Here is a 27,020-nt window from a genome sequence, read left to right as displayed (position 1 = left end):
TAATATATGAGACACCGTTGAAGACAGATGATCCCCATCCCTCAGCCCATCATCTACTCTATCTTTTAATTCTCCATCATAAAATGATATATCATCATACTACATCATAATACTAATCATTTACATACAAGAAGATGACATATATCAAAAGTAAATATTTTATTTATTAATGATTAGATTATAAATAACACGTGTCACTTTTGTGAGTAGAAAAATTAATAACAAATCATCCTTAGTTGCCTCGAATTTCTATCCTTATCCTAACTCATGTTACAACTGTTAGTTCAAAATAATTCTTACTTAATCATCTTTGCCAGACGCCAACTTTTGGTTCGAATAATATCTGCAAGAATCTAGACATGATGAAGTCATTTAAATAAGGTTGTAGTGAAAAGAAAATGCAAAGTGAATGAAATCCATGGTAAGTATAGTAAATGAATATTATTAAGTGTATATAAATAAAAGAACCGTCCATTTGAAGACAACTCCAATTTACTGCAACACTTACTAACTAGGAAACTTCACATTCAATGACCCTTCCCCCACAACACTGACTTTAACACTTTCGGATAAGAACTTAATTATATCTTTACACAACCATTATTATCTCATTCTCGGACAAAGATCTTTTGTCCCAAGAAAACCATATCCTTATGTACTAAACTAATCACATGTCATAGAATAGTGAACAAATATTTATTTATGTTATTATGATTTTTATTTTTAATCAAATAAAATTATCTGATTGGATGGGAACACTAAATGAGACAGGAATGACGACATGTGATCTCCATCTTTCATTCTCACCCTTACCTAAATTAACACGAATATGATGTCTCAAATTATATATCAAACCAATACAAATATGTCATTTTAATTATAAAAATCAAATTTTCATCGATTGCTTTTGCTTCATTATTATTAATGAATCATCTATTTCTGACGATATTTTATTTTTTGTCTCGGATAATTCGCATATTGCTACATAAACAAATTTTTTTAAAGTAAAATATAACATTCTAACTAACTTATGACGAAAAATGAGACATAGTTGGAGAGAGATGATTACTAGTTGCATAAATCCTGTATTCTCTCATTATAAAGTTTGTTTAAGTAGATGAGATTCTCTACTCTCCCACTCCCACTCCCCCATATTATAAAAACCCCTGAAACCCTTAAACTCTCCCACATTCACAATCAAACACAATGGAATCTCTTTCTACCAAAAACAACACTCACATTGCAAAACCTTCCCTTGAAGTAGAGGCTATGGCTCCTATAGAGCCAAGTCCTCTACGTAAGATCATTGTTGTTGCTTCCATTGCAGCTGGTGTTCAATTCGGGTGGGCCCTACAACTCTCACTCCTAACTCCATATGTGCAGTTATTAGGTATACCTCACAAATGGTCCTCCTTCATCTGGCTTTGCGGTCCCATCTCCGGTATGCTCGTGCAGCCTGTCGTCGGCTACCACTCCGACCGCTGCACCTCCCGCTTCGGACGCCGTCGTCCTTTCATTGCTGCCGGTGCACTTGCCGTCGCTATTGCTGTTTTCCTCATTGGTTATGCTGCTGATTTAGGTCACGCCACCGGTGATAATCTTCAAAAGAAATCAAGGCCACGCGCCATTGCTATATTCGTCGTAGGGTTTTGGATCCTCGACGTCGCGAACAACATGCTACAGGGACCATGCCGAGCCCTACTGGCTGATCTCGCTGCCGGAGATCACCGGAAAACGAGAAACGCCAACGCGTTCTTCTCGTTCTTTATGGCGGTCGGTAACGTACTTGGCTACGCCGCCGGTTCCTTCAGCGGACTGCATAAAATGTTCCCGTTCACCATGACGGAAGCATGCAACATTTACTGCGCTAATCTCAAAAGCTGTTTCTTCCTCTCCATCATTCTCCTCCTCACGCTCTCAACCGGCGCGTTAATCTACGTGAAGGAGAAAGCAGTTGTGATTGATCAGAAAAATACCGACTTAACCGAAGCAGGCTCCCAAAGTGGAATGCAATGTTTCGGGGAATTATTCGGTGCATTTCAAGAACTAAAACGTCCTATGTGGATTCTATTATTAGTGACGTGTCTAAATTGGATTGCATGGTTTCCATTCTTGTTATTCGACACTGATTGGATGGGAAAAGAAGTGTATGGAGGAACGGTTGGAGATGGAAAAGCTTCAAATGCGTACGATATGGGAGTGCGCACGGGTGCATTGGGGCTCATGTTAAACTCTGTTGTTCTTGGTGTGACGTCACTTGGGGTTGAGTTTTTAGCGCGTGTGGTTGGGGGCGTGAAGAGGTTATGGGGCATAGTTAATTTCTTGCTAGCGATTGCTTTGGCTATGACGGTGTTGGTTACTAAGATGGCGGAGCATTCACGGCAGTTCCCCGGCGGCGACACCAACGCTGATCCTCTCCGTCCTACCCTAGCCATCAAGGCTTCGGCTTTGACTCTTTTCTCTGTCCTCGGTATCCCTCTTGCGGTAAGCTATACTGACAATATAAATGTTTTATATAGTATCATAAACACTAAATTATTCATATGTTGATTATTATTATAGTGTAAATTTTTATTACATAAATTTTAAACAAAAAGAAAAGGAACGTGAATATAGAAAAGATAAGAGAAAGGTTTAGAAAACAAATTGTCAACTATTTTTTTTAACCTTTTGGGTTTGGTGAAGGAAGTGGAGTGGCCCTTGCATGAATGAAAGTCATGTGAAGTTTACTATCTCAATAGATTTTATTTTCTTATTCCCAACCTTATTGTTTTTTTGTGGCAGAGAATCTGGAACCTAATGTGTGGACTATTATTTGCTGATGCAATTTATTTGAACTTTACTTGAAAAAAATAATATTTCCTTCTTGTCGTATTTTTTGTTTGAATTGGAAACAAGAATTATATATCAAATATTTATTGAAATTGTTTGTATTATAAATTATCATTTTGATTTTAATTAGCCGGAATGACATTAATAGATTAATTTTGGAATAAAGGTGCATAGGGGGTAGCAATATTCCTCACCCGAATTTAACCCTTTCAATAAAGAAAATAAAAGGAACCACCCTTTTACTTATCCAAATGTCATTGACACAGTTTATTATTATCATTGTATTTAATACACTTAACTTTTACTTGCAATTTGCAAGCTACAGCTAGCATAGCTTTTCCGTGATCCTACCTATATTTTAAAAAAAAATAGCTTCTTCTTTTGTTCTCTTCATTCATCCAAAAAAACAGCTAAAAGTTCACAATTATTAATTAATAAGGATAAAAACCTTTATGCATGTGTAAGATATAGTAGTAGTAATAAACTAACAATTTTGTTTATGCATGTGTTCAGATTACTTACAGTATACCCTTTGCTCTGGCATCTATTTTCTCCATCACCTCTGGGGCTGGCCAAGGTAAAGAATATCATAACCATTTACATAAGCAATACTATCATATTGGTGTCTTTAAACTAAAAGGCTTTTGTCCTAAACTTTCAGGGTTATCTCTTGGAGTTCTTAATCTTGCTATTGTCATACCACAGGTTAGAATTAAGTTCATTTCATATGTTTAAACCATATATATATAGTATGAATTTAAGGACTAATTGTGTATACACATATGTCTATATATATAGATGATTGTGTCGGTGCTTAGTGGACCATGGGATGATGCTTTTGGTGGTGGTAACTTACCAGCATTCGTGGTGGGTGCTGTGGCGGCTGCAGCCAGTGGGATATTATCCATAGTCTTGTTGCCATCTCCACCACCAGAATTGGCCAAGGCTGCAACTACTACTGGAGGAGGGTTCCATTAATAAATGCAAAATAATGTTCATCTATCTCTTTTTTTGTCCTCATCATGTTTAAAAATGCATTAAGAAAAGAGTTTTTGATTTCAAGCTATTGTGTACAATGAAGGCATTTAGGTCCCATGAATGCTACAAAAATGCCTTTTTTTGTGGCATCAATGACTAATAACAGTCATTTTTAGTTGTAAAGTTTAATGTGGCTGTACATAACCCTGTTGAAGCAGGACCAGCCCTATCTTTAATTTATATAATATTTGGTATTTTTGGAAGCTAAGAGATATGAAGTGATGATTAAGTATGGTTGCATGGATGGTTACTCTATTAATAATTAATAATACATGTTGGAAGAATATCACTTTCCATTGTGTTCTTGTTCAGGGATGATTAGAGTACCCCAAAAATAATAGTGCAATATAATAACAAGAGTAATCTCTCTTATCTCCACTATGATGAGGAAAGGGATTTCTTGTGCTTATTTTTCAATCATTTTATTTGTCATTCAGTGATATATTATAAATAACAATTGGTGCAACTTCATGGCTAGAACAAGTTGTGTATAACTAAATCAATTTTGTTTCTAGTACTGTCAGAACAATAATATCACTACACTTTCAATTATTTCTGCTATATATTCCACTGGTTCCTCTCCTTTTTTTATATTAAAATCTATATATTATTAATGCAATTTTTTTTACTCTTTCAATATATCATCCACTATTGATTTATATATTCTCTTATAGCCATTTATCCTAATTTTAATTGTTTGGTGCATTGCTTTATAAGTATGTCACCCCCTCTTAAACGATACTATAGAAAAAGAAAACCAACCAATACTTGAAGCACCACATCATATGTATACACCTGGGATTTTAAAAAACTCAATTTTTACACCAATTCTTTCCACCCATATCAATCGATACTATAGAAAAAGAAAAAAAAATGCATGCTTATTAAAAACACATAAAGTTGGTCATATGTCATCTCTTCACCTAGACAAAACCACTCTTATTTTGATATTATATATATAGATGATATTATATACACCTATCTTCATTCCTCACCTAAATTTCTTTATTACATGTTTTTTATAATAATATGGAAAAAATATTGGACATTGTATTGTGTCTATAAAACATTTTAATATTCTATTCCTGCAAGGGAATCGAGTTTTGAACAAGGCCATATACGAGTGTATGAGTTTTATATTATGTTTTTGGTCATCTAAGTGCATACTTCCCATGCTGCCTTGTGTGGGCAATTTATGGGCTAAAGTTGGTTAAGCTCTTAATCTTTAGAAGCAAACGACGGGCTTAGTTCATGATCCCTTGGGCCTTTACTTTTTGTTTCACAAAAAATGCTCCATCAGTTTTCTCTAGACACAAAGTTTTATCGTATCCATTCACCTTCCAATAAGTGTTTATCTATCTCTTTCAGGATTCATATTTTGTCATTCTAATAAGTGTCGCTTCCAGAAATCGAATATTTAACTTTATGATTCAATGAAACCTTATACAACTAAACTAATATATTGTTAGAATATCCAAAAATAATATGTTATGATTTAAGTAACTCTTTTATCTATGTGAATTTTGATAATTGTGTATTAGTTTTAAAGCACCAAGAAATATGGAATAAAATGAAAAATCAAAACATCAAAAGTTTTGAAACATTTTATTAGCTTTCTTTAAGAATGCAAGAATGTTTTTAAGACATAATTAGAGTACCATTTTTGAATTAATTAACTCAATTGACCCAATTATTTTTGGTCAACTTAATAATGATAATTACCAAATTCCCATAGGTCACACCAAAGTTGCTTATGAACAAGCTTCAATTGGGAACATATATTCCAAAATTGACTATTTTCTATTCCTCAGATATTTTCTTTTAGATTTGGTGTCATGATTTTATTTGCAAATCAAATTGAAACAGAGACCAGAAAGCATCATCGAATAGAAGATCCATTTGATTCTTTTTCAGATGGCAGCTGATGTATCTATTCCTTTTCCTCTGTTTTCAAAACCCTAATTTACAAAATCCCTAATTTTAATTCCTCTGTCTCTTTCTGCTTTGCACGATTTCTGTCCAAAAATTCGCGCTTTTCGAACCTTTAATCTGATGGGTACCTTCAGTTTTCTCTTGTTTTTATTATATTTTGTGGGTTTGTGTGCTATGGCGGCTGCTAAAGTGGTTCTGATTGGGAACAATCTCACTCTCTCCTTTGATGACATTGAAGCTAATTTTGGTTAGTTTTCTTAGTTTTTCCAAGTTTGTCTTAGTGTAATTTCTATGTTAGCTGGTTTGGATAAGGTTGAATGTGATTTTGGTTATTGGGTATGTGAGAGTATGAAAAAAATTCAATTTCGTTGGAGTTCTGGCTATGGGAAATTGATTCAGCTGAAATTTTTTATTATGTTAAAAACCATTTGAGTAGAGAAAAAAGAATGTTAGCTTATGGAAGGAGAAAAAGTGGAAAATAGAGTTTTGAAGTAATGCTGGAAGATATCAAACAGTAGATACTGATGTGTGGTGTATGCATATAAGGACTAATTTGGCATGTGCTTAAAGAAGATGCCTGATATTCTAAAGTGCAATCCTATATATCTGCATTACTATCTTTTTGTTTCTTTTGGGGGGGAACACAGTGAAGAAAAGTGCAAGTGTGATGCTATGTTGTTCTTGTTATTGTTTTGCTTTTACATGTATGTGATGTGATGGTAGTGCTGTTCTGATGTTAATTCTATTTTGGACCTCTCTTTCATGACTTGGACTGTGTTTTGATTTCAGCTCCCAAGGTCAAAGGGTCTGGAGAATGTGGGGTCTTATATTTAGCTGAACCACTTGATGCGTGTACAGAACTGGTAAATAAAGCTGAATATGTTTCAAATGTAAGTTCACCATTTGTTTTGGTGGTTAGAGGGGGATGTAGCTTTGAGGAAAAGGTCAAAAGTGCTCAAAATGCTGGATACAAAGCTGCAATTGTCTATGACAATGAAGATGGTGGTGTCTTAATTGCAAGTAATGACCAATTCTTACATGTAGTGACATATTGTTGTTCATCATTCTCTTCCATCACGCAATTGCCACTAATCATAGTTTTAACTTAAGATAATTGAGTTGTAAAGTACACTCACAGGTTGTGGCAAAACGGCTTTGTATAGATTATAAAATCCACCATTTTGAAATTGTGGTAGCTTTAGATTTTGCATTTATGGTTATTATAACTATAAAATGAGATTATAATGTTTTCTATAGAAGTTGGTATGCAAGTGTTCATTGATATATTCTCACTTGAAATACATATGTCAAGTTTGAGGCTTTGTATGTGACACATGTTAGTTGTATGGTTGAGATTCTTACAGCTTAAACATTTGTCTTCTGCAACCATACAGCAAGCAACAAGTAACCTTTGAAATTAATTTTGAACTTGACCCGTACATTCATGTCATGTGCTGAACCTACAAATTTACAGGTTCTTCTTAGGTTTAGGATCATGCAACTATTTGAATTGATTTTTCACTGCTGCCATCTGAACGTTTTGAGTCTTAGCTGTTAATAGTTTAAAGATGACAGGAGATATAAGATAAATTTGCCTTTTTAATACAAAAGTCTGGGTATCATCCAATACCAGACGTGGAGGGATGTCTTGCAATTGTAGTCAAGTGTTGTATGCTTAAATTTAAATGAAGGTTATAAATATTAAACCAAATGGAATTATATTTTAGTGACGGTTTCTAGTTTTTTTTGGATAGTATCTTATGTTGAATGGAGTGTTAGAGAAAGAATCAAGTTCATTGTTCTACCTAGAGGTGATATTCTTTGCTCCGCTGAAATTGTGATATCTGCAATGATTGAACAACACTCTGGCCTGGACAAACTTTGAATGTATTACATGTTTAGAAGGTATTGTAAGTTGATGAAACATGTTATCATATTAAAGCTTATGGACTGGATATCTTCCCACCAATTATACGATATATAGGTAAGAAATTGACACTAGTCAAGCATTATAATGCAAGTTCTATAGTGAAAATAAAGGCTATTGAAGATTGTTTAATGTTGAATATATTTTTTGTTTTCTTTTAATGTATCTGTATATTTTATGCACCCACACATCATATTTTTAGAATATCTAATTCACAATTATTTTGAATTTCAGTGGCTGGAAATTCTGCTGGTATAAGAATACACTCAGTATTTGTATCAAAAACTTCAGGTGAAATACTAAAGAAATACGCTGGATTGACCAATGTGGAACTATGGCTCATTGCAAAATTTGAAAACTCAGCTTGGTCTATCATGGCGATTTCATTTATCTCCCTACTAGCTATGTCTGCGGTGCTGGCCACTTGTTTCTTTGTCAGGAGGCATCGCATAAGAAGAGAAAGGCCACGAGCTTCTCGTGTTAGTGAATTTCATGGTATGAGTAGTCGCCTAGTTAAAGCAATGCCAAGTTTGATATTTACTGCTGTTTTGGAAGATAACTACTGTACATCAAGAACATGTTCTATATGCCTTGAAGACTATTGTGTTGGAGAAAAGCTCAGGATTCTGCCATGTTGTCACAGTAAGTTGTCCCATATTAAATTTATCTTCCTTTTCAAATTCAGTAATTAAAAAAAAGTAATGTTTTCATGGTTTGATCTATCTTTTGTAAACACTCATGACTTATGTACTCGGGAACATTGGCTCTTGTTGAATTTCCCGGTACTGGATGTATTGTTGGCCCTGTGTTGAGTGAACATATGATTGTCTGCTGCTTGGTGTAAACTTCTGGCATAAGATCAATTACCATTACCTGGCAAATAAGGAATGTCAAGATCAATTACCATATCCAAATTTCAATAATTTATGTATCTGTTCTTGGGATTTGAGAAGATTGTAGTAAATTCGTCAGATTTCACTAGTATCTGACGAGACTCAAGAGTGCTGAGACTGGTTTGAACACATCTTTTAGCAATACTTCACTAGATTCATCCAGTCTCCCTGTATGAACACATCTTTTGTCCTTATTTCATCATTTTTATTGCATACTGGATAAAGTTTCTTTCTCTCTCTGGCTTGAGCACATTCCCCCTCCCCTCAATTTTCTCTCGAATCTGTTTTGTCTTGCATAATACAATCTTTATTTTAGAACTCTCTCCCTCTCTCTTGCTTGAGCATATTCCCCTTCCCCCTATTTTTCTACTGATTCTGTTTCTTCTTGCATCATACAATCTTTATTTTAGAACTTTTTGGGGGTGTTGAAACATGACTTTAGGAGAAATGATATGAGTACTGATGATGGTTTTTTGAGAAAAAGATTACCAAAAATGTAAAATACAATGAATGAGAATGTCCTTTAATCTTCTAGTCCCTTGAGGAACCCCTTCAGAGTTTGTAGAAATAGAACTTTTTAGTGAAGCCCTTCGTGAAGAGGTTCGTTGGATGGTATGACATAAACTTAAAAATCAAGGGACTCTGGTTCTTGGCAAATTGGTGTTGTCTGATCTGTCAGCTTATTTATTGGTTATGGCCTGTTTCTTTCAAGGATGTCTTTATGGCTCCAAATTATTCATAACAACTTGTTTTGACTGTAACTCGTAGGATGCCAACCAAATTATCACTGCAACTCATTGTTTAGATTGGAATGGGTAGGATAAAATTGCCAACCCAATGATCATTTTCTGCCTTTGACAAGATTTATCTCCACAATCTGTTTTGGCATAATGATTTGCATATTGGGCATGGTATGCATATTAAAATAACATAGTTATGGATTATATTAATTCATTTTTTCTGTGGATTCTTGGCAGAGTTTCACGCCGCCTGTGTGGATTCTTGGCTTACTTCATGGAGAACCTTTTGTCCAGTTTGTAAGCGTGATGCAAGAACTGGTTTAACTGATCCACCACCTTCAGAATCCACACCTTTGCTTTCATCAAGCCTTACATCTGTGGCATCATCTGTCTTATCTTCTGGGAGGTCATCATTAGCATCATCCTCAGCTATACAAATTGCTCGGGCACCATCACAGTCCCCATCTGTTTCTCGTAACCACTCTTTAGCTAGTACGCCCTATTTTCAGCCATCTTTTAGGTCCTACCATCATTCCCCCTCCCTAAGCACAGGCCGAAGCCCTCTGGATCTTAGGAATGGATCCAGAAGATCTCTAGCATCTCACTTGAATTCACCACGTTCAACGGGCTACCCATCTTTGTCATCTCTCAACTCAAGGTACATGTCTCCGTACATTCCAAGTCCAAGCAATGCTTCAGTAAGTTACATGGGTTCGTCTAGTCACCAACAGCATCCTCTCCGTTATAGTGAGTCAGCCGCAAGCTTCTCACCGTTTGCATCTGCAAACTCCCTTCCAGAAGTTTAATTTCCTAGTATTATGTGATTGAGATGTCTGTGCAGTTGAACCAGTAATTACCAAGTCATGCTGAACTTAAAAGTGTGGCCATGTGATGATTGATGGTCCAGTTTTAATGCGACACTTCGGCCATCCCCATCAATGTGTTTCTTCTGGAAATTGACTTCTTTCGTGATGCCTGGTGTATATTGTAACATCCTTTATGATGTTAGTTTTATTTCCTTGTGGTGGTTGAAGTTCTTATACTTTCAAGTCGATGAACTTGTGCACGTGTTTGTGTTGAATATGTTGATTGTTGATGTTTTCATAGTATAGTTAACCGCTAACCGGAGAAACGTTGAACTGTACAGAAAGATTGAAGGCAGCAGAGTTCTTACTATTCTGACTGTCTAATGGGTTTGTAAACTGTGTGATGACAGATTATGTGATACTCTTGAGTTATCTCTATACTTGAGCATCTACTTGTATCAATAACACATGTACAATATGTTGATTGTTGTTGCCTTGTTGGTGTAGATGTGGTGGCAAATGTAATGAGTTTATACCTTGGTGACAGCATATGAGACCTGTGAAATGCAACTATTGTTACTTATGGCAACACTCTATTTGGGACACAAGTTGTTCTAGCTACTTTGGTTACTTGGTCTCATGAAGATTCATTGGCTGCATATGATAAATAGCTTTTGGGGCCTATCATGTTGTAGATATTATTTTGGAAAAAAATGATAGGAAATGTATCAAATTATATAGTAGTTTTATTCTCCCACTTTAGTTTGGAAATTGAGTTCAAATAGTTTGGCAAATTCACCATCCTTGGTTTGGAACTTTGTAAGTATTCACACAAACACTGTATAAGTTATGAGACATGTCTTTGTCTTAGTCACAATGAGGCCTAGGACCTTATCCAACTCACCTATGTGTTTCCTTATCAAAGTTTTATGGATGTGTATTATACTCAATAATTAAGATTTTATTTAAACATTTAACACTATGATTTTTTTTTGCTTTGATGATATTATGTTGCATCTCATACATTTATGAAAATATTTACACTCTAATGTCAAGATAGTATGTTTCACTATACATTTTTATCATATAGGAAGGCTTTATCAAAAGATCACTATATAAATACCCATTTTTATTTTATTAAAAGGATTAGGATATTACTATTTTTTATTGAAAAAAAGTTGTAGGACTGAGGCTTAAAGTCATAACCATTGTCCTATGTTTTTGTATGATTTTGAAATATATGTTTTCTATTTATGCATGGATATCATTAGTTCTTCATTAATCCTAGGCACATGCATGCATGGTTGCATGAGATCCACATTTTGGGGTGATACATTATGAGAAATGAGGTCTCAATTACAAAAAGGTGTCTTTAACTCAAAGCAAAAGGAACATTACATGCCTAAAAAACTGTAGGCGTGGAAGCTATATATACATTATCTTCACTGCATATAATTATGATGATAGAAAAAAACATCATCATGCATGTAGTTGTTATTCCAATACAAAATTATTATCATCTTTCAAAAACTATAGGAACTTGCTTACATTTTTTAATGGATAGAGAAAGTGCATTAGTTGGTAGATCTACCATAAGAAATGCATTCAAATTAAACCATGTGGGGCAAAACAAGTTGAACCCATTTACCTAACTTCATTTCTAAGATTATTGTATCAATTATGATGAAAGATGGGGTACTTCCTCATTTGTCTTTTATGCCATATTTTCACTCATATTATACAATATACTCAACAATGAAGTATAGTAATATACATCAGATGAATATGCCTCTACCTATAACTTACTTCATAGTTGCATCTTCTTGAGCTTGGAAGGTAAACTAAAGACTCAGAAACAGCACAAGTTCTCTTGCAAGAACTATAAAGGCTAATAAATCCTAAACGATCACTTACACTCCTTGATACTTTAGCTCCACTCTTTAAACTGCTACTTGCTTCTTCATGATTACCATCCTTTGAGCATTCAACCATTGCAGCAAAGAAAGGATCCCTTTGAACACTAGTTTGTATATAATTCTTCTTCATAACCCTAGTTTCTTCATGACTGAGCTTTTTAGAAGAGTATGTAGGAGGTGGTAATGGTAGGGTTTTCAAGGATGAATCCTTGTTCTTTTTGGAATTATGATTCTTGGGTATTCCAGGTAAATGTTCCCAAGAAAATGGTACACCTGAGAATCTAAGTGGAGTGACAGGACTAAGAAGAGGATCATCATGAAAATAGAATGATTCAAGTGAAGAAAATGATGAACAAGAGGAGGAAAATGAAGGTGTCCTACGAGAAGACAAGTACCTTCTAGAAGGGAAGTTATTACATTGTTTTGGAACAACTTTAGCATGATGGTGAGTGAGAGTTGCTGAAGAATCCATAAAGATCAGAGTTTATTTGTGTGAATTGTGACACTTCACTTTTTGTTTTGGTTCTCTAAAACTCTAAAGGTATCTTTGCACATATTAATATTATATAGAGACATAAGACATTAGAGAAAGATGAGAATACAAGTCCTATATATTTTAATTTCCACTCTTAGGTGATTTAAACTTTGGTTCTCAATAAAAAAAATGGTTTTTTTATTGCACATGAAGTAGTAAAATATTAAGAAAAAAAGGGATGTTTGAGTACAATTTTTACTTTGTTCACTTTTGCTGTGAATAAAATTTAGATGAAAAGAATTAGTTGAGGGTTACTCACCTCAACTAGTAGGAAAAACAGGTTAACTCAGATTATGTGTTTATGCTAATTAATTAAATGGTAAAAGCTAATTAATTATGAATATCAATTACTTCCTTAAAATTTGGAAATAATAAATGATAAATAATGCTCTATCCATTTCATTTTAAATGTTGTTTATGGTTTGGTTATAACCAAGGATAACATTAATATGTAAGTTTTAAAAAAAATTGTTAACTTTTTTCTATTATACTCTTATAATTGATGATCGAAATTCTAAAATAAAATATGGTACCACAAAATGGTGCCTATATTTTAGACCCCAAATGAAAATTATACTTTACCCTAAGCTAGGTGGTTTTGGAAATTGGGGCTGAAGACAGACCCAAATATTGAGACAATAATTTTTCGGTTTTTCAACATAAGGGCTTTATAGTCTATAAAGTTTTCAGTTTAACCAAAACTTATGATATATGTCTAATAAAGTTAGTAAATAACTAATAGGGTTTAAAACAAACAATTAAAATGAGATTATAAAGTGGGCACTCTGGCTATTCAAATATTAAGTTATTCTCCCGACAAAACGTTAGTTTAATAGTGTAAGGTTTTATTGGATCCTAAAATAGACCAAAAAGTTAAATGTTTAATTCTTAAAAACGACATTTGTTAGGAGAGAGAATCACACACTTGAAAAGTGGTTAGTTCCTTACTCGTAGAGTAAAAAGATACAATTGGTTATACCGAAACACTAAGTTAGTCTTTGGATCCCTAATCTTATTAAACTAATTTTTCAACTTTTGTCTTTTTAAGCAATCAACCAATCATAAACATTGAACTTTGTATTGTATAAAAGTGTTGGGTATTTAAAAGTGTGGAAAATAAATATCATATAGAAGAAATTAATAAATTAAAGAATATATAAGATCTAACGCTTTAAAGTTTTAAGTCAATATGATGTGAAATTCACTTATATATTTCCTTTAATTAGCCTATGTAAAAACACTTCATCATGGATGTCCCATCAGAAAAGATGAAGAAAATTATTGCCCCAAGGCTTATTAAACAAAGCTTAAGCCTTTTTGTTTTTCTAATCCCTCTCTTTTTCCTTATTGCTCTTTTTCAAGAAGTTGGGCTTTGATAAAGATGAAAGAATAACGTTGAATACCAAAGGACGTTGGTTCAAGTGGTACATGCTTGATTCCCCTTAAGTAAGGTCTCGGGTTCGAGTTTTGTGGATGGAAAAAATGCTCATTGAGAGAGTTAACCTCACGTACCTGTGAATGTTTCTCGCCCGGACACAATTACTTTCAATATGAGGATACATGTAGTAAACCAAAAAAAATAACTTTGCATATCACCTTTGTCCACCTACACAATGACAAATTCAAAAGCAGATTTCTCTTTTAGACATAGTGATACTTTCTTTCTATACATGGTTTCTTAATGAACCAGGTGGCTTCCTTTTATTTTTAGTACTATTTTGGAACATGCATTACTCACCTATTTGAACTTCTCCACCTTGTCATTCAACAAGGTAATGGAACATTTGGATGGAGAAAGAATTAGCATCACCAAAATTCTCAGAGAGACATGAGGTGACTTGTTCTTTTATCATGTGTTTGATAGTATTATTGCAAAAGCTTAAAAGATGAATATTATAGATATTCTCATTATTTAGCAACACAAGAAAAAGTCTTATTTACTGTGTATGAATAGGTAAGAATTTAACAAAATTACATAACTAACTAACAAACTAATAAACACATGTTGTAAAATAATTTTAACACGTGTTAAATGTGTAAAACGTGTCAATTACAAGAATTCTTGTTTAACCAATGTTTCATTTGATTAACTAGAGTATTATTGCTGCTGTCTTGTTTTTATGGTAGCTTTGTTTTACAATAAGTATTACTTTTTTTCCGAATACTCAATAATAATTAAAGATAAATGGTGGATAATGCATAAACTGATGATACATACAACTATTATAATGTGAGTGCATATATCTTGTTCTCTCCCAAAGAAACACTAGCTTACAAAATGCATTAAAATAATTTAATTGGCATGCATCTATCTTTTTACAAGAACTATAGCAGGCTGAGAACCGTAGAAATAAAGTGATATGGGAAAGGATTCTATATTTAAGAAAATTATTTCAACTTTACTGAGTACAGAATGAAACTTAATAGCCAACTTGAAATCCAAATGTACAATTACTCATCTTTCTTCACTTCAATTTTGGTTGGTAATTCACTAACTTTACACTAGAAATTTCTTTCAATATTCTTCAATTACATTTGGTAAGGATCAACAAGCCAATCATGCCTAGTGTAAAGGTTGTTTCTGATGCACCTCAGAACAAGCTAACAAATTATCTCATCATTTTCTTCATTCTTATGTCATTCAAAACTATGTAATACATAATTTAATTTTCAACTCTTGATGCTCCTCAATGCAAGGTAAGCCAATATTCTATAACCCACAAACATGAGAAACAACACTCCAATGCTTCCTACAGTGCCAATTTGTCCCACTACATCTTCTTCAACAAACTTGCATCTAGCCCTATCACTACCACCATGATGGCAACCCAATAAGCTTAAGATTTTGTTGCCATTACCATATTGGATTTTAGTCAGTAACCTATAAGAGTAAAAGGTTGTTGATATGTATTTGATCCAAGCCATATAATGTGGCACCTTATGCACATAGTATCCACCTGTTAAGACAAATGCTAACATTGTCACTGCTGCTACTGTGGAAGCTTGCTTTGCATCCATGATTGCAGCACCTAAAGCAAGTCCAAGACCTTGTGACACAAGAACATATCCAAGAACAACCAACAAAGTCAACACAAAGGACCACAAATCAGGGTTTAATCCACCCATCCAATATGTCACAGAGAGGAAAACAGTGGGAAGAATAAGCTCCATAGGAAGGTCTCCAACAATTCTAGCCATAAAATAGGATGACAATGTGTACATACCAGAAGCCCTCTCTTTCATAAATATGGCACGTTCTTGAGGAAATGCAAAAACCGAGTTGAAAGATGGAAAGACTCCCCAAAAGATGGAAATGAAAAAGAGCAGGCCAAGCCTATCTTGAATGTTCCTATAGTCTGAGTGCCACCACATTAAACCAGCTAATAGTGCAGCAGCAAGAACTTGAAAGACTCTAAGAGTGTTGAAGGATTCATGTTTTCTTTCTTTGATGCTTCTTTGTAGTAGAATACTGAATTGGTTGAACCAATCAAACAAGCTAACCCTGTCACTATGTCTACATTGTTTGGAAGGGTTGCTTCTTAAAGGGTGAGTGTTTTTGTTAGGAATACTTGCAGTGTCCATGCAATCAGCTTTTACCTTAGGAGCCAGTATTGTGTTGTATGAATGAACCAGGTTCTGCTTAATGTTTGGCCTATCTCTTTCACTCACACCATCAACATGGCAAACACCTGCAAAGTTCAAGGCCAAGCTTAATCAATAGAGAAAAAAATGTATACACCGATAATTTATAACTTCTAATAATTAATATCGATGTAGGAATTTCTTTTCAGTAAAAAAATGTGCTAAAATTAATTAAACAACAACTTGAATATTCTAAAGGGGCAGATCATGGGCATAAACATGATCAAGTATTATTGGTGGTGTTATGGTGAGTGTCCACTAATATTGGTGCTGACATAGCTGATTTGGCCACCATCTCTCACTTTCATTTGTATAATATTAATATCAACTTAGCTATTCACTTTTCTTTTATCAAATCTCTCTGTCAATGACTTTACTTTTGTGGGAGAAAAATATTTCTAAGGATGTAAAGCAACCCAACACGTGTAGCTCTTTAACAAATCCTAAGATAAAGATGCTACTAAAGATGGAGGAAAAGAGAAAAAAAGAAGCAAAGTAAACCAGAAAAGGATATAATTTGGTCAGATCATTGTCAAAAGAGTTAAGATCAGTGTTTTTCCACGTGTAATTTTGAATAAGGAACTGCCCCAAGACCATGTTCTAATGTTGGTCGATAAGAAAAAATGAATCAACGTAAACCAATTGTATGGCAGTGCTCTTTTTGCTAAAAAAATATTTCTTTTACAACAGATAGATGGTTTCTCAAGCTAGCAATGTTGTCATCAGCTACACGGATGAAGATAATCCGTTCCTACCGGTATCTTATTCATTGTATCTTATTCCTTGTCCCAAGCCAATCACATATTGACATGTAAATAAATAAAAAAATTAAATACAAAAGGTTATAAAAAGTGATACTCTATTTAGTTTGAGATAAATGTTGGTACACCGTTTGGAACAAATGATCTCTATCATAGCTATACCACCTCATTATCCAAATTATAATCATGGATTCATGGTCCCAAGAATCAAAAGAAAAGGCTAAGAGAGGAGACAGATATCACTAATAATATCTTGAAGTGCCAACTGCCTAGGATGTTAAATGAATCAACTTAAACCAATTGTTTTTACATTATTATTATTATTATTATTATTATTATTAGTACATTCATTTTAAACTCTTAGGGATAAGGCATAACGTTAGATTAGTTAAAGTGTAATTGTATAATACATAGGTTAAAATTGACTATACTGAAAACTATAAAATTATGCTCATACGAAATAATATATTTATAAAATATGAAGCATAAGGAGTCAAATCTGGTCCCCAGAAAAAGAAAATCTAACCTATTATAAGAGAGGCTAGAAAAAGTAAGAGCCAATAATGGCATATATTTTCCAAAAAGAGGACACGTATTAAGCATCAAGGAATTCTTTAAACTAAAGCATAACATTTCTGATGCAAAAAATCAAAACCCATTACTTGTCTAATCAATATGTTCCACTCAAGCTGCAAATTAAAACCTTTATCTTTCTTTTCTGTCTCAAACCCTAGACATAACTATTCTATATTCTTTACACACAATCATATCTACATCCCATCATCATCACCACTATCACAATAGGTATTGCCAAAATGCTAAAAATGTGACGCAGGTGATTAACTAGAAAAGGATATGCCATGCAATAAACCCCAAAGATCATAGTAGCAATTATGCTCAGATAAGGGGTGGACCATAATATCATGGTGTGTTGTATCCATGGCCAACAAGTGTGGCAATAGAGAGTTAGACACACAGTATAATGTCTGCTTCGATCTGTAATTATTAGTATGTTAATATTTTATTGATAGTGAGACTGCATCCTCAACCTCCTTCATTCTAACTATCAAATTATTTTGTAACTTTCTTTTCCTATTAATAATAAGAGTCGAACTTACAATCTCCTGCACTTCATTCCTTAAGTCTATCTTTATTATCCGATTTCATGTCTTCCATACTATCTTGTCCAACTTAATTAATGCCCTTAGCCTTGAAAACTTTGATAAATACATGAACCAAAAAATCACTATCATGTCCGTACTTAAAAGTTCTACCAACACAATCACAACCAATACATCATGCATGCATAAATATACAGTCAGCAAACTCCATTATCTCAGTTACAAAATCTTCAATTGTGCAACAAGAGATCACACATTAATCTCAGTAACAACGATCGTTACCAAATATTAGTAACTCATCTAAATTTTATACAACCATGTATCCCTTTTATGTCTTAAATCAATTAAATTATGTCATTTAATCGATGAAAGAAGTTATAAAGTTTTAAAATAGAATATTAAAATAATAATAATTTATAAGAAGGTGACAAATATTAAAATATGGGTTGATTATTGTAAGAAAAGCGAGAGAGAAAAATGGTGACATACCGTTAGCGAGATCAAGCAGAAAATCCGCCGGATTCATCGGAAAAGATGGAGCGAACCCTACCGATTCAAAGTATCTCATTGCTTCGCTTCCTTTTCCGGTGTACAAGCACTGTCCTTCCGACAACACCAGCACCTTATCAAACAGCTGATACACGCGGCTCGACGGTTGATGCACTGACGTCACCACCGTCTTCCCTTTCTTCGCCAATGCTCCCAGCGTCGTCACCAACCGGTACGCCGCCGTCGAGTCCAGCCCGGAGGTCGGCTCATCCAGGATCAACAAACTCGGATCAACCAACATCTCATGTGCAATACTCACGCGCTTCCTTTCACCACCGGAAACGCCTCGGATGAAGCTGTTTCCAATTATGGTGTCCTCACACTTCAATAGCCCTAGCTCCGCCATCACGGACTCTGCCGCAGCGAGCTTTGTTTCTCGCGGCAGAGTCCTGGGAAGGCGGAGCATGGAGCAGAAGACGAGAGTCTCCCGAACCGTGAGGTGAGGGTAGAGAATGTCGTCTTGGGTAACGAACCCGGTTCGACGGAGAACCGGTTTGTTGAGTTTTGAAGAGTTAGCGAGGATTGTTCCAGTGAGAGCGTGTCCATGGAGCCTCCCTGCGAGTGCATTTAGGAGCGTTGATTTTCCACTCCCTGATGGACCAAGAATGGCTAAGATCTCTCCTGGGTACGCTATTCCCGTTACAGAATGCAGAATGGTTTTCTCTTCCGTTGATCTAATTTGATCTGACGGTGGTGGTGAGTCATGAGTTGTGAAGAAACTCTTAATACAACTTCTTTTGCTTGTTTTGTTATCTATCTTTTTCACTCGATAGCTCACGTCCATGAACTGCATGAAATTCAAATATAGAGTTAATTAATTATAATCCACGATAAAATATATATTATATAAGGAAAATGATATATCATCTTATAAATTCTTTTATATCATATTATTTTCTTATAGTATAGAAGAATTTATCAGTATATACGAGAATATGAGATAGGTGTATTTGAAATATATATATACCTTGAGAGTGATTGAGTAAGAAGGAGACATAAAAGGTTGAATGTGACGCGATTGAGGACGGGTGTGTTCGGATGAGTCTCCATTCGGAGTATCTACACATATTGTTGTTAATGTTGGTGTTGGCATTATTATTATTATTATTATTATTACTATTATTACTATGTTTGCTTTGATATGAAGTTAAGGGAGAAAGGAAAATGAGAAGAGAATTGGAAAGAAAGAGTAGAGAGTAGTGAATGAATGAAGTGAGAGGGAGAGAAGAGGGAAATAGAATGAGGTATTTATGGAGGAAGAGGAACTATTACAAAATGGGGTTTGCAACGTGGCAATCATGTATGTGGAGTTGGAACAAGGATCCGTAGTTGTTTTTTCTCATATTTTTAGTAACAAAAATCCGATTTTGTAATAAATAAAATGATAAAAATATCATTAGATATTATTTTTGTATGTATTATATTATAACATTTGTCGGTCTCTCTATTAACAGAGAATATCTTAATAGTGAAGTTGGTATATGCTCAAATCTACTTCATGCAAACTCTCCACTAACGCCTTCATCATTTCTTTATCTATCTCTTTCATCTCTTTTCTTTTTACTCACACTACTTTATTAATGTTTATTTTAAGGAAAGGTATAGTTTATTCAATTTCAGAATAACCCCTCTCATAATCATCAAATACTACAATAATAGATAAAAGCCTCACTATTCAATCCATGACTCAAAATACATAAAAATAAAATGACATATACTCTTGGTAGGTCTAATGTTATGTGAGCAATAACTACCAACTATAATGTTACGTGTGCAATAAAAATACTTAGTTTCTCTAATATATTTTTTTCAAATCCTATAAATTTTACACAAGATACAATATTCTTTGAACCAGAAAACTCAAACTACCTTAAGACATTGAACCATGCAAACAAGTATTTATGTAATTTTATTTTGAATAACACCAAATACTTTGTATTATAAAAGTACTTAAAGTTTTTCTAATTTTTTCAAAATAGTTATTAACAAAATATTTTGAATATATTAATTAACTAACTTCAGCCGCATGGTTGTGAACACTACATTGCAAATTATAATTGTTATGGTGAGTTATCAAAAATTTATTTCTAAACCTAATTGATGTGATGTAGTCTCCCACAATTCGACTATGATGTTGTCTAATGTAGCTCGATGCAAGGTTGTAGTGTGGTCTTTGAGTGCTAGTCCTCTTTATAAATGGAATAAATCTCACATAACTATTTCATAAATCTTCTAAATAAGTTAATATTTGAATCAAATTATTATTTTTAAACTAATTTTAAAGATAAAAATATCATTACAAATACAAATAGAAGAATCTAATAATTATCATTTCATTTTATTTTTTATTTTATTTTACACATCACATCTCTCTCTAATACCATTACGAGAGGAGTCCGACTCATAAGTTAAAGCCTATGGAAACTAAGAATAAGATGAAAGAAGTTACAAATCCATGATATAGACAGAAGAGTGGTGTGAGTGAGGAGCAATAAGTAAAGGATATGAGTAGCACTTCAGAATCTTAAATACTGTTACAAGTTGAAATAATATTCTACACGACCAAACTAAAAAAGCAAAGTCTTTTATGTATCAAATCATAAAACTTATTAGAATAAAATTTGTATACAAACATCTCCTATTGCTATTTTTTTGTTTCTCACAAGTATTCTCGCACTGGAGGCAATTATGTTCGAGCCGGAGACATTCACAAGTACGTGAAACTAATTCTTGTATATAAAATTTGTATACAAACATCTCCTATTGCTATTTGAGCTTTCAATGAGTGAACAATTCAATTATAGCTTATAAATGATGAGTATGGCCAATTAGATAAACCATATGGAAACATATAATGTCTCTATCCATTCATAAATTGTGATTGATAGTGACTTTAAAACTCTTCTTATATTTGACCTACTCTCAAATATGATTAATGGGTGTCCTATAAATTGAACTCCTATTTTCTTGTAGGAACGTGACTACATAATAGGGGTCATCATGCATCAAATAAAAATGTTTGTGGTGCTAGAATGTCCTCACATTTTTTACTTCTTTTGGCTCACGCTATAAACATTGAGTATTGTATTATATATTTTTGAAAAAAATTTAAAAAATGTTTATTATCATGGATTCACGTCCAATTATTAGACTTTGATTCAAATTAAGTTTCTTAAGTGATAAATAATTCCAAACCAAATCGGACCAATTGCATGTCTTCATTATAGTGGAAGGGTGACCTATTCGTGTACAAATATAAAAAATTAGACCCCTTAAAAAGGTAAAATATTAAAATGAAAAAATTAAGAGTCATATATTTCAATTGATTTTTACTACAAATTTTATTACAAAAAATTATTTGTAAGTTTAGAATATTTTATTTTTTTATAACATCTAAACTCACTCTCAAAATCATTGACCAAATCTTTATATTTAACATTCTTTCTTGAAGACAACATTCTTATTTCCTATCAATTATAATTCATTTAGACTTTCTCATCACTTTGTATAAATAAGTAAGACTTTACTAATTTTAAATTTTTTGATATCTAATAGTATACTCTAATGAGTTGATCTCTTTTGGAGTGCGTAAATGTCATTCTTAATAAATGTCAATAATTTTAGTTTAGAAAAACTCTGTCAATAATAAGAATATTCAACAAAATTCGACATGCAATTATTGCATTAGGCAAACAATTTATATAATTCAAAAACTTCAAAATATTAATCATACATATTTTCCTTAGGCAAGAATTCTCTAAGTAACTATAACTCCAAGTATCATTCATTTCCATTAATGTTAGATTAATTATAGTTCATAAGTATAGCTTCAAAATAACTATAACAAGACTTTAGGCTCATATCATCCAATGAAAGCAACTTTTCAGAAGTAAATAAGAACCCAAAAAAATATTTTCATATTCTTAATAATGTTCAAACCTCTTAGTCAATGACTCAATTGTTTGATCAACAATATAAAAGAAAAATTAGCCCAAAATGATTCTTCATTAAATTGTGAAGCCCTGAAAGCCATATATGAGAATTTCACCTCGAATTGTTTAATTTTAAAAGGGACCTTCTATAATTTCGTAATATAGCTGCTACATCAAAATTAGGCACAAAGAACCAACCTGATTGACCCAGTATATAAATCAGGATGTCTTGGGTTTCATGCCTTTGAGCAAATATCGGATCAACATCCATTTAATGGCAATAAGAATCATTGGAATGGCTATTATTTATATTCAAAACTCTTTCACAATTATCTCCATTAATTTATATTTAAAATTGTATTATAAAACCCAAAAATATTTAAGTCATGTTCAAAAACATAGGTGGCTTTAACATGTCCTAAAAATAGGAGGCCCTATACGTTGTCTCACCATAGAACATGCTTGGAGATGTCTACGGGTTGATCTGAATCAATGATGCCTTCAATCATGTGATTGGACACTTTTAAATCAAATTTCTGAAAATATATTAAACATATATAAGAAAACATATGCATGTATATAATAATAATTATAAAATATGATTCTTATATACATTTATATAATTAATTCTATATATGAATATATTAAGAAAGTGATTATCTTAAAGCTATTCAGTTTATTTCTTAGGGAGTTTACATCTGCATCCATCATACTAAGTTTGTTGTTTCTAATGTCTTCTCATAGTTGTCTCGTGATTGGGTTGTAAAAATCAAGTATATTGTTAGAGAAACAAATAAGGTAGCAGACTTCATAGCTAAGCTAGGTTTTAACTTGTATGTTTAACATTAAGTATAGACTTCTATTCATTATCAAACTTATTTTGTCCTAAATATCTCTCTTTTGTAGTTTTGTTGTTTTTTTTCTTCTAATGTACCAAATTTTTTAACACATCTACTTAATGAACTTAATTTTTAGTTAAAATCGAAGTCATGGATAAATTGATGAAAGTAATAAAGAGTGTTGAAGTACGTAGGTCATTCCAACCTTATCTTTGCCTCTTTTGACTATCATGGATGGACCAAGTTCAATGAGTGATGATAATGCACACCCCAAAATAGAATAAAATAAATAAATAAAAAAGCAATGGACACGTGTTGAGTGGCACGTGCTACCACTAAGTTATATTTTCTATTTTGAGGGTTAATGCACAAAACAAAATGAATATGTTTTGTCCACTTAGTTTTGTTTAGTATTATTTGTGAGATTCTCATTGGACAACATAGATCCACTCAACCTCAACACTTGTCCTCCATTCATTTCTCTCAACTTGTTAGGTACATTAACATATAAGATGCCCTATTTAGTGTAACAACTTTTAACATTGTAAATATTTTATTGTCATCTGTTATTTATATTTAATTATCTAATTATCTTCGGTGATTCATGATACAAGTAATATAAGTAAATTATAATATAAATCTTTATATTAATAATTAGGGATGAGCATGAGTCGGGTTGGGTTGAGTTAAGGTTTGTCTTATTCCCAGACCTAAATGTTGGCTGAATCATTTTTTGAACTCGGAACCGATCATAGACGAAAAGGTAACCCAACCCTAAATATTGATCGAGTCGGCCTTTAAACCAAAACCTGACTCCATTAAATATAATGCATACTCATTTTAGATAAAAATTCATCAATATTTTTATTATTGTGAATATGTAATTTGAGATATAAAATGATATATGTATATATATTATTAATCGTGTATATATGATGAAAAATAGACAATCAATGATACTTTCGACCAAAAACTTATCATTACTCTGTACACATTTGAATAAAGACACATACAAACATGATGAGTGAGTGATCATTGAACGGGTCAGGTCAGGTCATACTTAGTCTCTACCTGACCCTAAATATTGATTGGACGGAATTTAATTTTTGAACCCTAACCAAGACCCAATGAGATCCGAACCTATTCAGGTTCGATTGTGGTCGGGCTATATCGGATGAACAAATAGAGTCAGGTCATGCTCACCCCTATCAACAAAGTTAGATATTATACTATTAAAATATAAGAATTGTATTTTTTTTTGTTAAAGAAGAAGAGTATCATTCTTATTTTCTATTTTTTAATATACGTAAATAGTCACTTTAAAAATGGAACAACTTATAATAATGAAATAATTAGAAATGGGTTTTATAATATTAGATCCAAGAAATCAATTTCAACGTTAGAAAGTGTAAGATTTGATAGAAAAAACGTTCTTTTTGAGAGAAAATGGCACTTTATTTTTAGTGATAGTAGTTAAAATTATTTTAAAATTAAATTAAACTTATATTTTTACTTTATCTTTACTGTGTCATTTTTATTTTTTGTTCTTCTTAAATAAGAATAATTCTTAATTGTTCTTAGCCAAAGAAAATTGATGAGAAATATAGATGTTATAAAAAAGTAGATGTTATGGGACCAAAATAAAAATAAAGATGATGTTTGCTATTGTGGGGAAAATATATGTCATTCTTATTTTCTAAGAAGTTATAATACATTATAAAATAATGTGTGAGATTCAAATAAGAATAATGATATTGTTTATTTATGTATTATTCATCAACATGTTCACAAATCTTACCAATCAATGATAATTTTATAAAACTAAAAATAAAAATTATGATGGGTTGGTAGAAAGTGTAGATATATAATTTGAAGGGTCAATATCATTACTTTTGACATAGTTTAGTATAGTAATTATATTTCAATAACTATCATAATTTTATTATGCATTTGTTTTAAGACTCCTAACAATGATTTGAGAACCTTGCTTGAAACGTGAAAAATTGTTTAGCAATGTTTAAGCACGTAGCTGTAATTAACGTGATCAAAGAACTTCCAACTTAATGGCAAAATTGCATGTTCAATACCAACACATATATTGATCAAGTGGTGTAAGACTTCACTTAAATATTAATGTCAAGTGTTCGATTCCTATGAGTGACACTTATTGGGAGAGACAACTATAAACCCCAAATAATTAGTTCATTACCCAAAAAATGTAAAGAAATATATACTCTTTGGTAATACAAAAATTTTGCATTCAATGAGTCATCGTTGACATATTTTTTGTGGAGTATAAAATTTATTTAGTATAAGATTTTTTATATCGTCAATATATTATTCACGTATTATTATTTTTATGTAAAAATAAATGATGATCAATAAATAAATAATAGATATAATGATGGATAGGATATTGATAATATAAAAAATATTATTTTCAGCATATCACTGTGTATTGTGTGTTATGACGCGTAATGCACATGCATGGTTAAATTATTTATTGACGCATATTGTAAGATTCGTTGTGTTTTTTTTCTTCCTTTTTAGTGATATTGTTATCACTATTTAGGAATCAGGTTTGGTGCAATTGAGATATTTATGCAAAATTAGTAATGTTAGGCAATAGTTTTAGAAAAAGCTAATATTAGGCAATTGAGATATCTCTTAATGGAGTTTCTAATCAGATATTTTCCAATTGTTTTAGGTGAGGTTACTCTCAAAAAGACATTAATTTGAATTACATATTTTACTCAATCATGCACATATATTATTTGATCAATATACTATTTACACTAAATAAAATCTAGTGATTAAAATTCTAGGCATTGTATAGAGGGTAGTTTATTGAGATGGCTGGGAACTTTATAGTTATTATGTGAATATGAAATAAATAAAGTTGTAACTTTAGAAATTTAGCTTTTAAAAGCTATTTCAAGTTGTAATGCAAAGGGTATAAGGGATCAATAAATTATAGTTCCCCACTAAGATTTCATCAAATGAAATATTTAGTTACAATTCAACCTACTATAATATAATGGACGGAATACATGAATATAAGCTTTATGCAACAATGTCTTGTTTTGGAAAATAGATGCAAAAGTGGAAATTTAGTGGTTAGTGATTAGTGGTTAGTGGGAAGATATCCTTATTCGTTAGTGAAATAGAAGAGATGGGAATTAAGTGCTTAATGGGATAAGTTGCTTTTGGGTGCATAGTTTGGTTAAGTACTTAAGTTCAATGAATGAAGGAAACTAAGTCAAAACCTTACACGTGCTTCTTTGCATTATTGTGTTTGGAAACTTCCACTTCTTATCACTTCCATAGAATTTAATCATTACTAAAATTTGTTTTATGAAGCCACATTTGTTTATAGGTTTAGACTTTAGAATCATAATAATGGGAATTGAAGGTTATTTTGAAAGACATGTTTGGTTAGAATTTCAAAAAGAAAATCGAACTAAAGATTTAGAACGGTTGGTTGTGACTTAATTCTATAAGCATTATATGGGGGTCTAATTAAAAAAAAGATTGTATTACAAAAATAATGCGAAAAC

General features: G+C 32.5%; 4 protein-coding genes across 4 annotated transcripts; 2 read left to right on the top strand and 2 right to left on the bottom strand.

The window, feature by feature from the left end:
• Positions 1,171 to 4,154, top strand: LOC109354587 (sucrose transport protein SUC1-like). Its single transcript, XM_019597187.1, has 4 exons — positions 1,171 to 2,484; positions 3,346 to 3,409; positions 3,494 to 3,537; positions 3,631 to 4,154. The coding sequence occupies exons 1-4, from the start codon at positions 1,207 to 1,209 to the stop codon at positions 3,808 to 3,810; spliced, it is 1,566 nt and encodes a 521-aa protein (XP_019452732.1). The 5' UTR covers positions 1,171 to 1,206; the 3' UTR covers positions 3,811 to 4,154.
• On the top strand, positions 5,621 to 11,145 carry LOC109354588 (receptor homology region, transmembrane domain- and RING domain-containing protein 2-like). Its single transcript, XM_019597188.1, has 4 exons — positions 5,621 to 6,049; positions 6,592 to 6,822; positions 7,964 to 8,371; positions 9,600 to 11,145. The coding sequence occupies exons 1-4, from the start codon at positions 5,923 to 5,925 to the stop codon at positions 10,166 to 10,168; spliced, it is 1,335 nt and encodes a 444-aa protein (XP_019452733.1). The 5' UTR covers positions 5,621 to 5,922; the 3' UTR covers positions 10,169 to 11,145.
• LOC109354589 lies at positions 11,865 to 12,669 on the bottom strand. The gene has a single exon (XM_019597189.1). The coding sequence runs from the start codon at positions 12,554 to 12,556 to the stop codon at positions 11,960 to 11,962; it is 597 nt and encodes a 198-aa protein (XP_019452734.1). The 5' UTR covers positions 12,557 to 12,669; the 3' UTR covers positions 11,865 to 11,959.
• On the bottom strand, positions 14,989 to 19,800 carry LOC109354927 (ABC transporter G family member 25-like). Its single transcript, XM_019597750.1, has 3 exons — positions 19,660 to 19,800; positions 18,633 to 19,479; positions 14,989 to 16,308 (listed from the first exon to the last, which is right to left on the bottom strand). Exons 1-3 carry the CDS (start codon positions 19,783 to 19,785, stop codon positions 15,290 to 15,292), a joined length of 1,992 nt encoding a protein of 663 aa, XP_019453295.1. The 5' UTR covers positions 19,786 to 19,800; the 3' UTR covers positions 14,989 to 15,289.

This window comes from Lupinus angustifolius, chromosome LG08 (assembly GCF_001865875.1).
Source record: "Lupinus angustifolius cultivar Tanjil chromosome LG08, LupAngTanjil_v1.0, whole genome shotgun sequence".
Classification (NCBI taxonomy): domain Eukaryota; kingdom Viridiplantae; phylum Streptophyta; class Magnoliopsida; order Fabales; family Fabaceae; genus Lupinus; species Lupinus angustifolius.
This window is presented reverse-complemented; position numbering and strand designations above follow the sequence as displayed.